Source organism: Microtus ochrogaster, chromosome 6, assembly GCF_000317375.1.
Source record: "Microtus ochrogaster isolate Prairie Vole_2 chromosome 6, MicOch1.0, whole genome shotgun sequence".
Lineage (NCBI taxonomy): Eukaryota > Metazoa > Chordata > Mammalia > Rodentia > Cricetidae > Microtus > Microtus ochrogaster.
In genome coordinates this window covers 85,175,808-85,188,586 of record NC_022013.1, presented here as the reverse complement: position 1 = coordinate 85,188,586, position 12,779 = coordinate 85,175,808, and the positions used below count along the sequence as shown (strand labels likewise).

Below are 12,779 nucleotides of genomic sequence, written 5' to 3'. Positions count from 1 at the left end.
GAGCCACCATGTGGTTGCTGGGAATTGAACTCAGGACCTTTGGAAGAGCAGGCAATGCTCTTAACCTCTGAGCCATCTCTCCAGCCCCGGGGATGATTTTCAATACAAGAAACGAAGACTGTCGATGAGCTGCTGTGACATTAGTTACGTAAGTTGGCGTTCTGGCGCATTTTTACTTTAATTCAGCGGGTAGTTCCTGAACTAGTCAGCATCAAGGAACCGAACATAATAAACTCGGCTTTCTGCACAGCACCTGATGCACCATGGGAAAGGGAGGGGGCAAAGAGCTGGGTAGGTTATGAGGTGGATAATTTCTTTGATCTTTAGGCCGAATATTATCTGATTCTGTCACACTGCAAGAAGGAAGCGGGGAAGCATGAATACGTTCTCATGAGGTTCACAAAGAGAGCCTTAGAAGGAAAGACATGCCGCTCACAAAATACAGTCACCAAAAACTGCAGTAGAAAACACCAGAGGGGACTGGTTTCACAAAACAAAAAGGCCAAGCCCTAGTGCTGGATCTGACTGAAGACTTTAGCTGAAACCTTAGTGAGAAAGGAAACTTCAGAAGGTGAGGTAAGTAAAAAGCCTGCAGCCCCCATGATGCTCCAGCAATACAACAACTTTACAAGCCCCAGGGGCACACCACTTACCTTCTGGCCCTACTTTATATATACTGAGACAACCCATCCCGGCAGCGCCGCTCTGATACTTAGTGAAACTCTTCCAGGGCCAGGCAGCTTCATCTTATGCCAGGACAGCCTAATTCATCCTTGGAGCATCTAATTTTAAGGATTTGCAGCCAGAGTGGCTAAAAAATGGTATGGCCCACTGGCTTTTCTTCAACATGCTTCAGAGACCAGTACTTACTGGGATATGGCCCTTTAAGCATGTAAGAGTGCGCACTTAACATAAATGTTTTAATGTAAGTACATCTTTGAACTTCTACTGGGAGATGTAGAGAGACTGCCTTTGACCTTGATCAGGACTTATTTTTGTTAAAAAAAAAAATCTGACTTAGAGAAGCCATCACCAAAGTTATTTCTTTATTTTGTTAATGCATCAAACCACACTATTTTCCACTTCAAAGGGCAACAAATGATTTCTAATCTCAAAAATATAACTCTGCTCTTGCTTATTATAAAATGCGGCAGAGCAATTTATGACAATCTTCGTCACTATTAACATCACACCTCTAAAACACATTTCTTCTTTTCCTGTCAAGAAAAGCCCTCCTCCACTGTAATAGAAACAGACAAATCACAACGTCGTCTGAGGGAAGTAACAAAAATAAAAAACATAAAGAATCAAACAAAGAGTTTTGAACCTGGGGCTGAAGAAATGGCTCAGAGGGTAAAACGCACGTTGTGCAAACATGAGAAGCAGAGTTCAGATTCCCCAGCACCCACAGGGAAACCTGGCAGACCAGGGTCTGATACCCAGTACGGGGGAGCTGTGCTCCTAGTGTGGCCAGCCTGTCTAGACCAATCTGGGAACTGCTGAGAGACCCAATCTCCAGAGATGAAGACAGAGACGTGATAGAGGAAGAAACTCATGGCCAATCTCTGCCTTCCACATGCCTGTATACCCACACATAGCACACACATACACACACACACACGTGTGCAGACGCACGCCAACCAAGATATTTCTAATATTAACACAAAGTTGTATCTTCATGTTTCCTTCCAGGAAAAATAAAACAATATAATACCTGTAGCTTTCAAAAATACAAACATATCCAAAAATGGGGATATACACCAATAATCCTAGCAAGTGGGAGACAGAGCCATGATGCAAGAGGGCCAAAAGCTCCAGGATAGCCTGAGCTACAATGCAAAACCTTGTCTTATTAAAAAATAAAATAAACAGTGTTGGGGAGATGACTGTGCCGGTAAAAGCATTAGCCACAACCCTGACGCTTGAGTTCACTCCCCAGAACCCACAGTAGAAGACAACCACCCAAGCTGTCCTCCGCTCACCACACCCTCAAGGTGGCGCACATCAGACTCCCCAACTCTCTTTCATTCTGCCTCTCTTCCCCCCACCAACAGTGATAAATAATACTAATAATTTTAACCTGAACATGGTGGTACATGCTTTAATCTCAGCACTTGGGAGGCAGAGGAAGATGGAACTCTGTGTTCCGGGTGGTCTACATAGAAAATTCTAAGCCAGTCAGGGAAATATGGTGAGATTCTGTCTCTCATATATATATATAAAAATAACAAAATTTAATTTATTTTCAACACATGAGACATTAATATGGTTTCTCTATTTTTAACAAGTATATATTTTCTCTATTTGGCCATTTCTTTTTTAGTAGCATAACTGCATCTCTTGTACCGTATTGTTGAATTGACACTTTCAAAGCTATTGGATTAAATTATTTTAGAGTTAAAAATAAATGAAAAACCAGATATCATATACATGTAATATATATACCTATAAATAGAATAGGAAACCAAAACAAACAGATCTCTCTATCACACTGGCTTGTTAGGAAAGGTAAAACATTTCCTACCCCTTTATTATTATTTTTTAATTAAAGACTTTTCTGACAGTACATTCTGTTCCCTAGTATGAGCAGAATATCTTCTGGCTTACAAAGAAGATTTATAGATTGCCAAATAATGGCCTGCAGGCCAAATCTGGCCCGCCATCTGCTTTAATACAGCCTGCAAGCTAAAACCATGCTCATTTATTTTTAAAGGTTACTGGGGGAAATGAACAGAAGACCATTCCAGGGTATGTCAAAATATACGGAAACTGATATTCTATGTTCACAAACAAAGCTTCGTTAGTGCACAGCCACGTCCTTCTCTAACACATGGTCCAGCCTTTTGACTACCACAGCAAAATGAAACTGACTCCCTGTGAGGTAATGCGTATGTTAATGAAGCCCGTTTTGCCATTCCATAAGGTTTAGAGGGCAAAATACTGAGATGTCCGGGCGTGGTGAGACACACCTGCAATCCCAGTGTGCTTGGGAGTCTGGCACAGTAGGATCAAGAGATTAGAGCAAAAATAATGAATAGATAGATAGATAGATAGATAGATAGATAGATAGATAGATAGATAGATAATCAATGACAAGCCGGGAGTTTTCTTGGCAATTTAAAACAATTGATTTTTTGGAAAACTACCTTAGAGACATGACTGCAGTGACAGCCAGGTACGTGCGTCTTACAGAAAGGCTCCCCAAGCCCTAGGGTAGTTAATTCCGCAAGCCTTCATTTCCTGAAATAGCGATCTCTCTATCACACTGACGTGACAGCTAATTTACTAAACTTCATAAATTTTGCCATGATATTAAAGATGCCCTTCTGCCGAGTGCATACTTAAAGATTGAGTTACTATTTTTAAATATTTATTAAAATAATATTCATAAAACAGGAGACACCTAATTATTCTATATCATTTTATTTGACGACAGTTAGACAGGGAAGTTTTTCAGGTTCCAATTAATGCAATTCCTAATTCCAGGTCACTTTCTCACAGTGGTACAATAGCCGAAAAAGAAAGTTTCTGCCCCTAAATAAAGGGGCAAAACTGTACTGCCATCTTCAAAAGCTCACCTTTACCTGAATTAATGGCAAGTCAGACACTCAAACAAGTAAAAGGATACTTTCAGACAAAACAGTATACTCAAGATAAGCAATTAACCTTGGGCAAAACAAGTATAAATAAAAATGCTGATAAAGGGCTCACTAATCATCCTTCCCACCTCCGGAAGTTAGCAGGCATCTGGCCTTGAACCATATTAAACACACACCCATCATAGATTATTTACACATAAAGGAAGAGAAATATTAACCAAATGGCTAAAAGTGAAGAACATGATAAATAAATAGCATCATTAAAATTCAAGCGATGATTTGTTTTGTCTTCAAAGCCCAAGTGTCCAACAAACATCACTTTCCTTGAAGGGCTGATGCGCATCTTTGAGAATAAATGTCTCTTGAATCGACTTGGGGACTCAATCTATTATAATAAAGAAAAAACATATAAATCATGAGTGTATCACCGGTTCGTAATTAGAATGCCGGGATCACTGTGCATTAAGTATCTTGGCTGTTTGCCTGCCTTACTTAAGACCAGCAGAGAAGTAAAATCCCAACAACTAAGACTCCAGCAGCTGTTCAGAGCACACTGCGGTGTCTCTAACAGCGGTCTCTGCCAAACACATAGGTATGCGCACCCGGGTGCCTGGAGGTTAGCGGTCCTGGTGCGTTGCTCGCACTCGGTATTAAATATTTAATAGCATATTTTCCCTTAATGGAAACCCAGGCCCATCTGATCAGTCACTGGGATCATCCAGTAATGCAGTCAAAGTTACAATGCGGCTCTCTCACATCAACTTTGTAATTAGATAATCCATCACTTTATTAATTCAAAAAATTGCCTTCCTTCCTACTTTATAGCATGCTGCAGCAGTGAAACCCAATTGAGCTCATCAACAAAGAGGCACTAAAATTTAGTCTGATGTGAACTTGAAGCCCTCAAGTGGCAAACGTACACATACTCGTGACCTTTCCAAACATCGGGAGGTAATGTTCTGCCTGGGAACTAGACAACACAGAGCACCGGCGTCACCCAGCACCAGCTCAGCCTGGACAGGCAGCTAGCAGGAATTAACTGAAGGTCTAGACTGAAAGTGGGACCTATCAAGATAAACTTCACTCTTGCTTTGTCCTGATGTGCATTCTCCCAGAGAATCAAAACAGGGGAAAAAATATTCAAAAGAAAAGGATAAAGATTTCTTAGTCAATTCTTTACTAAAATGATAGGGCAGATTATCAACACTCTACATCTTGATAGTGCACGCTAGCTAAATGCAAGTTATAATTCTGAATTCGAGACCTGTTTTATTTGGCCTTATCTCTAATGTCCCTCAAAACCTCCAATCAATATCACTTCTCATATTATTAATTCATAAGTTCTTGTTATAAACACATCCTGAATTCTCCAATTGAAAATAAAAAGAATTTGCTCATAATGAAACAGAATATAAGTTCAGTATCCCAAAACAAAAGAGTCACCTTCTAATGTGTGCTTTCAAATGCACACAACCAGCCTGCACTGCAAATGTGCTACATGCATTAAAAATTACGCTTTATTAAATTAAAAAGTACAGTTAAGAATGCATACATGCCTTAAAGAATAAAATGGAACCAGAAGAATTATTATTTAGTTTGAAAGAAAAAGGGGAGGGGATATCTTCTCAAACAGATGTGGAATTTCTAATCAAAACCCTCCATGCCAACGGCACAACACTGGGAAATCAAACAGCGCTGCAGAGCCCTGGGAACACACAAAGACACATGTTTTGTGGTTGGGAAGGTCACTGTTATTCTGCTGCTTCCAATTTAATGTCTATTTCTGAAATATTCTGTGCAACTTGCTCAGTTTCTTCTTCATTGCTCTGATCTTATTGTGTTTCTAATCAGTCAGAATTCACATTTAGAAAAAGTGATCATCTAGAATAAAAGGTAGTTGTCTTTTTCCAGAGCCCTATATTAACCCCTAAACACATATTTTCTGTGCATTTATTATAAAAACCTCAAAAGCTGTTTGCTAAAATTATACTTAGCCTAATCACGACCATTCTAACAATTATGGTGAATAGGAATATTACACGGTGCAGTCCATTTCAGAAAGTAGTGATAACGAAAACACTTGTAATTTAGCTTTCTCCTCCTCTTCAGGTCCAACTGCGAAACAGAATTCATCCATCACCTCCTCTTTACACGACCTGCAGGAAACACTCAGGAGTCAAGTGAGTGGCTACAAGCGAAGGCAGAGGGGATTTTTGCCACAATAGCTGTGGACTGAAACAAAAGTACCTTATGAGGGTAGAGATACTATTTTCTTCTCAGGAAGACAGGTAATTGACGGCATCTCAGGAGACACCGACACTGAGCACAACAGTGAGCAACCGTCTGAAACTCAGGTTTACAACCAGTGGCAGTCTGTGCTCAAGGCTGAACGACAGCACTGGGAGGCATAAAACGCTGACATTTTATAATCAAATACCAATAATGCAGGGGGGCAGAGCAACAGCAGTAGACGTTCATAGGAATGCGCCAGCTACTCTACCAAGCAACTTAGTTAGTCCTCATTTTTACACACAAAGGAGATACTAACATCCTATTCACATGTGAACACACACACACACACACACACACATGTATTTTCTCAAAGAGAGAAAGTGAAATTCTCCTGTCTGTATTTGTCTATCTGTGCATTTGTGTGTGTGTGTGTGTGTGTGTCTGAGTGTGTACGTACAAATGCACAGATAAAAGAATACAGACCAGAAGAATCTCACTTCCGGCTTTGAGAACATGACTTAACCGTCACACCACACAGCAGCCTTTTACGTCTGTCCTCTCGAGATTGCAGAGAGATGTCTCAGCTGTTCTTCCAGAGGACCCGGGTTTGAGTCTCAGCACCCAAAGGCTGTTAACAACTGTATGTGCCTTAAATTCCAATGGATACAGTGCGCTCTTTGGCCTGTGTGGGCACAGCACACATGAGGCACACTTAATTACATGAAAGCAAGACCCAAACACATAAAACAATAATATTTTTAACTAAGTAAATGAATCGGGGCTCACTAGCTGTGCTTTTCTGATCTTGTAAGTCAATAACTAGAATTACTATACACTCTTTATCTGCATTTGGAGCAAATGTCTAGGACTTGACCTGAAGACTTCATTAGAGCAATCTTTATTTGCCCTTCCTAGATGAATCCACCTCAACAGCTAACTAGAAACTTCATTAAGAAAATAAAAGCAGAAGAGCAAATGTGTGGTACGGGAGGAGGAGGCAAAGGGGGAGCTAATGAGCACGTGACTAATCATCTCCTCTAAGCTCCCTCACTGACATCTCCAGCCACCTCCAGCCCATCGGCTGCCTCTGTTATTCTCAGAGGCAGAGGTAGTCACCACTGCCCCCCTTCCTCAAATCCCCAAGAACATAGACTTTAAGTTTTAGAAGAAGGTATTAGCACACAATTAAAGGGTTTGTGAATGGTTCCTCTCTGTGTCTCTGTCTCTCTCTCTCTGTCTCTCTCTCTCTCTCTCTCTCTCTCTCTCTCTCTCTCTCTCTCTCTCTCATCCACCAGATCTCGTGGCATCAGTTCTTCTTGTGTGGGACTTCTGGAGGCCAGGGCAGGTCATCAGCAATGGGAACGGGAAGCATCCAGCTTTCGTTCAAACTCTGACAGGAAGAACCGCACGACTGAGCCTATCTTCCACACACTGACCTTCTCTGTCTTCTCTCGCGGATGCCCCACTGGGTAGCCAATGAGAGCACCACACTCCCCACCAGCCTCTCAACACCACTGCAGACAATCTGCAGACAGAGCTTCTCAAATTCTGGTCAATTGCTAATTCTCAGTGAGAGGCCTCCGTGATAGCTGCGCTTGGGATGGGGGTGGGGGTGGGGATTCTTTCCAATATATCTCGTGGTGCTCAGTTTTACAACAAAACAACAAATTCGTTGCCTACAGCACATGAAAAATTCCTGGGATCTACACGTCAACTGCTGTTCGCTTATGTGGGGGTGATAAAAGCAAACCCAATGCCAATGCTAAGAAGTCCTTGAAACTGTGACCCACCAAATACCCAAGCAGAGAGGTCTCTAGAGTGTTGGCAGAAATTTTGCTGGGCAAAAACTACAACTTTAGAAGCATTCTAAGAACCTGGTCTAGTAGAGGAGCCGTTACTCTTCCACCGGAAACTCCAGAGGGTTCCACCCTCCACCAGAGGGTCCAGCAGCTAAGGCCACCCATAGAGACAGCTTTGAGGGATGATTCACTGTGTCCTTGACTGGGCCCAGCTTGAACAAACAAGATTCACTTCTACGAAAATATGCCATGGACCTTTGGTGACAAAGACTCAGGCTAAAACAAAAGTGAATTGAGTCTAATGCTGACATATTACATAAATGAATATAAAAGAGACCAAAACCAACCCAGAACACACAGTCTTTTCCTTGAGGCCAGGGAAAGCCCCATTTCACAGGAGGAGGACCACACGTGAAAGTCATTTATGAACAATTCACATATGGCACGCAGGAGCAGCCTACTAGAGGGCATGCGCGGGGTGCCACCCGTTTCCTCTCTCTGGGTGACTGTAAAATGACGATAAAGTGGGTATGAGCTAGAAGAGTGGAAAGGTCCTCTGCCAGTGCCTTCCACCCACGCGGTGCTGAAGAGGCCCGCGCATTCCTATACACTCAGTACTCCGAGCCTCTCTGTGGTCTGAAGGACACTCATTAGCTTAAGATCATTTTCCCGAGGAGAGAAAGTGAGAGAGTGATGTCTTCTACAGATAAATTTATAAGCAGAAAAATACCCACAAGTGACGAAATATTACCTGACGACACTGGCAAGGAGCACGGGAGTCCAGCTAATTATCTGTTTTCCTCTGACTTTTACTAAAGACAGCTTAGGACAAGGTACATGTCTGAGCCCAACTAGACTCCAACATCTCGATGATATATATGTTTACATGTGTGCACTTGTGCAGGTGTGTGCGCATACATGTGTGCACTTGTGCGGCTGTATGTTCACACGTGTGCACTTGAGCAGGTGTGTGTTCCTCTGTCACTCCGTGGGAACCACTCATCTCGGTTTTTGGAGACAGACTTTCACTGAGACCTGGGACTTCCTGACTGGACAAGTGACTGGTGGGCCAGGGAGCCCCATGGACCAGCTTGTAACATTTCTTATGCACTCTAGGGTTGCAAGCGTGCACCCCCAGAGTCAGCCTTTACATGGGTGCCGGGGGTGGGAAGTCTACAGTATCCGTTTGTGCGGTCAGCACTTTTGCATCTGAGACCTCTCCCCGGTCCGAAATGTTCCATTTTATAGCAAGCACGCTACAAGTGTGTGGGAAGGAGGATTGCTTATTATTCAAAATTTATCCAAACATCTACCCACTTTCACTGCAAGGCCAGAATGCTTCTCATGCCTGACACGGAAAGAGTTCCACAAGATGAACGCCATTGAAGACGTTTAACAATAAACAACAGGAATAAGGCATCCACTCACGTTTTAGGTTTAGCAGTGTCTGAAGATATTGTATGTGAATATACACTGTAATTACGCTTGTTTGGAAGATTTTTTTTCAACAGCAGAAATGACACCACAGAGCAGCGGCACTGCTGGGGTGAGAGTCAAAGCACCAGACACTGCACGCATTTTCAGTGCTTCACACGGAGGAGGCTGTGTGACTGAACCTATGGAACTACGAGAAGCTGTGTAACTGTACCTATGGAACTATGAGAAGCTGTGTAACTGTACCTATGGAACTACGAGAGGCTGTGTGCACTGTACCTATGGAACTACAAGAGGCTGTGTGACTGTACCTATGGGACTACGAGAAGCTGTGTGACTGTACCTATGGAACTGCGAGAAGCTATGTGATTGCACCTATGGAACTACGAGAGACTGTAACTTTTCAAGAACGCATGAAATAAACAAGCAGGGAGCAGCCACCATATTTCAAACCAACTTCAAATGATAGACAAACCGGAATATAATGCTAAGATTGTATTATCAGAAAAGCACAGGACAGACTTGAAAAATAAAAATAACCTTGAAGGGAAAACAAGAATAAATCTCTAGCAATCAAAATAATCACATTTAAGTTCACCAGATAGATAATTTCGAAAGTATACTTTAAAATAAGTGGGGGATGTTATAAAATCCGTGTTTTACAAATTTCAAGGTAAATGGCAAAGTCATCTTCCAATGTAAAACATGACGACCATTAAAAAGAAATGGACAAAGACAGCAGACCCAGAGCAGTGTGGGTAGTGCCGGGCGTGAGCCGTCCCCGTCCACTGCATCCTTGCTGCCTGGGCCAAAGCAAACGTGCAGGCTCATTCTCAATCAGGACACTTCATGTAACTCCCACTAACACAGCACAGATGAACACTAAGTAAGTCTGTTTTCTTTCTTTAACCCCAGATTCCACTAATCTGATCTTTAAATTATTTTAAGTCAGAAACTGATGTGTTTTCAAATTATTTAAAAGAATTCCAATAGATTTTTTTTTCACTTGACTAAAACAACCAACATTAAAAATAAGTCCAACAATAAAACGAAATTCTTCAGTAGAAAGTAATGAAATAGATATGCGGTGCTCTTTTGAGAAAAGACAGTGAATTCTCCAAAGTAGATGTCTGCAGTATTAGCAATGGAAAATCTCCAGCACCATTATTGGAAAAGCAGAAAAGACCCTTTTCCGTCCAGGCAAAACTGAATTCCTTCATTGCCTGCTATTTAGACAGGCAGCGATACCAGGCATTAACTGTCTACAGTGTACCATTGCGGTTCTAACAGTCTTCAATGTACCATGGAGGCTCTAGACATGTTTGCAGACAGCAAAGGGTAAAGGACTGACTCACGGCACGAACACAGAGACAAATCTTCAAACTTACTTTTGCAAAGGCTTCAAAAAGGTCAAAAGATGGCGGCAGTTGAGAAGCATCTTTAATCTCTTCTCTCATGAAATGCTGGAATGTCATTGCAAGTTGCCTCAGGCCCTCTTTCTTATCTTCGGTGAGTTTGTCAATATCTTTTTTGTAAAGAGAATAAAGAGTATGATCACCAAGTGGACATCATGGATAATTTTCAGGTGTGCAATGATGGCTACTAAACAAGATCTTTCCTGACATGCAATCTATTCTGACAACTACAAATCATGAAACATATCATATCAGTTAAATTCTTCCCAGCTTTATCTACAAAACAGATCACAGAGCTATCGAACGAACAAGCAAACAAATAAATAAATAAATGCACAGGCGGACTCTAAAAGTACAGCAACCCAAACCAGCTGCGCGTTACCAGATTTTGTACATCACGGAGCACAGCTGTACCGTCATAAATCCTAATTAAAGCAGTGAATTTAAACTGACTTTTCCCGTAATAATTCATGAGTAGGCCACAACTGACTCATAAACAGTATTATCTGAAAGGTTAAAAAGGCAGAAAATTAGATATCCGAAGTTCATATGAACTTTAAACAATCGAAGTTTGTCAGACAAAATGTGTACCATAACAAAAATCTGCCCAGGTTGGACAGAGACAGGGATGGAAGGCTATGCTTCTTCTCCTTACCGTGGGGTTAAAGAGAAAGACACCAGACATAAGAAAAGAGCTAAAGCTGATAGAAATTTTGTAATGTTCCAGGATACAAAACTGGCATAAAATAAAATAATTCTGTAATGTTCCAGGGTACAAAACCAGCATAAAAGTTACTACGATTTTTTTTTCTTCTTTAAGAAAGAAAGGGTTTCTCGGGGCTGGAGAGATGGCTCAGAGGTTAAGAGCATTGCCTGCTCTTCCAAAGGTCCTGAGTTCAATTCCCAGCAACCACATTGTGGCTCACAACCATCTGTAATGAGGTCTGATGCCCTCTTCTGGTCTTCAGGCATACACATAGAATATTGTATACACAATAAATAAATATTTTTAAAAAAAAAGGAAGAAAGGGTTTCTCTGTAGCTTTGAAGCCTGTCCTAGCACTCTCTCTGTAGACCAGGCTGGTCTTGAACTCACAGAGATCTGCCTGCCTCTGCCTCCAGAGTGCTGGGATTGATTAAAGGCATGCGCCACCACCACCCGGCTAGACTTTTTATACATTAATGGCAAACTTAATGACAAAAGAAACAAAACAATGTGCGTCACAATTGTGACCCCAAAATGAGACATGCAGGAAGAGATTTAACCAGAGGAGCGAAACCCTCTGCAACTACAAAATTCTGATGAAAGAAGCTGAAGAGGACAAAGGGAGGGAGGAAAGAAGAAGGGAAGAAAGGAAGGAGGGAGGGAGAGAGGGACGGAAGGACGGACAGACAGACGGACGGAGAAAGAACATAAACATTAAAGAAAACAGCCCATGTGCATGAGTTAGAACAATTAACATTGTTAAGACACTCTCCCAGGTGTCTTAAGAACTCAATGTGATTCCTAGAGATCAACAATGACAACCTTCCCAAGAACAGGAGAAACATTTGGAAAGCCTAAGCAACCCAGAGTAGCAACGATAGAAACGTGGCATGTCTCATGTGAGAAACATGCTACAAGTCCATCATCACTGAAGAACATGCCATGGACATGACAGCAGACCTGCCCTTCACTGCACCAGAGCACAGAGGCCAGAAATCATCTGTGCCCACACCACATGACTCTCGGCAAAGTTGCTACAAATACACATTAAAGGAAAAGATGGCACCTTCAATAAATCGTGCCAGGAAAGTAGATATCCATGTATAGAAGAACGAAACTAGAACTCTATTTCTCTTCATACACAAAGGCAATATTAAACGTATAAAAAACATAAATATATGACCAAAACCATGAAATGTTTAATGAACAAACATAAAAGAAAAGGTTTAGGACATTGATCTGAGCACAAAGCTTTTGACTATAACCACAAAATACTACCAAGAGAAACAGAAATTAAAAAACAAGACCCAATAAACAATAATAAAAATATCTGCATAAAGAATACAATCAGGCCGGGCGGTGGTGGCGCACACCTTTAATCCCAGCACTTGGGAGGCAGAGGCAGGTAGATCTCTATGGGTTCGAGGCCAGCCTGGTTCACAAGAGCTAGTTCCAGGATAGGCACCAAAGCTACAGAGAAACCCTGTCTCTGCCGGGATATGGTGGCACACGCCTTTAATCCCAGCACTCGGGAGGCAGAGGCAGGTGGATCTCTGTGAGTTCGAGACAAGCCTGGTCTATAGAGCTAGTTCCA

At 41.9% G+C, this 12,779-nt stretch overlaps 1 protein-coding gene across 1 annotated transcript in view; it reads right to left on the bottom strand.

Moving 5' to 3' along the window:
- Positions 1-12,779, bottom strand: part of Smyd3 (SET and MYND domain containing 3) — a 567,552-nt gene that overhangs the window by 416,317 nt on the left and 138,456 nt on the right. The window contains exon 5 of the mRNA XM_005348982.2: positions 10,453-10,589. Within this exon, the coding sequence (XP_005349039.1) occupies positions 10,453-10,589 (137 nt within the window). The remainder of the gene's footprint in view (positions 1-10,452; positions 10,590-12,779) is intronic.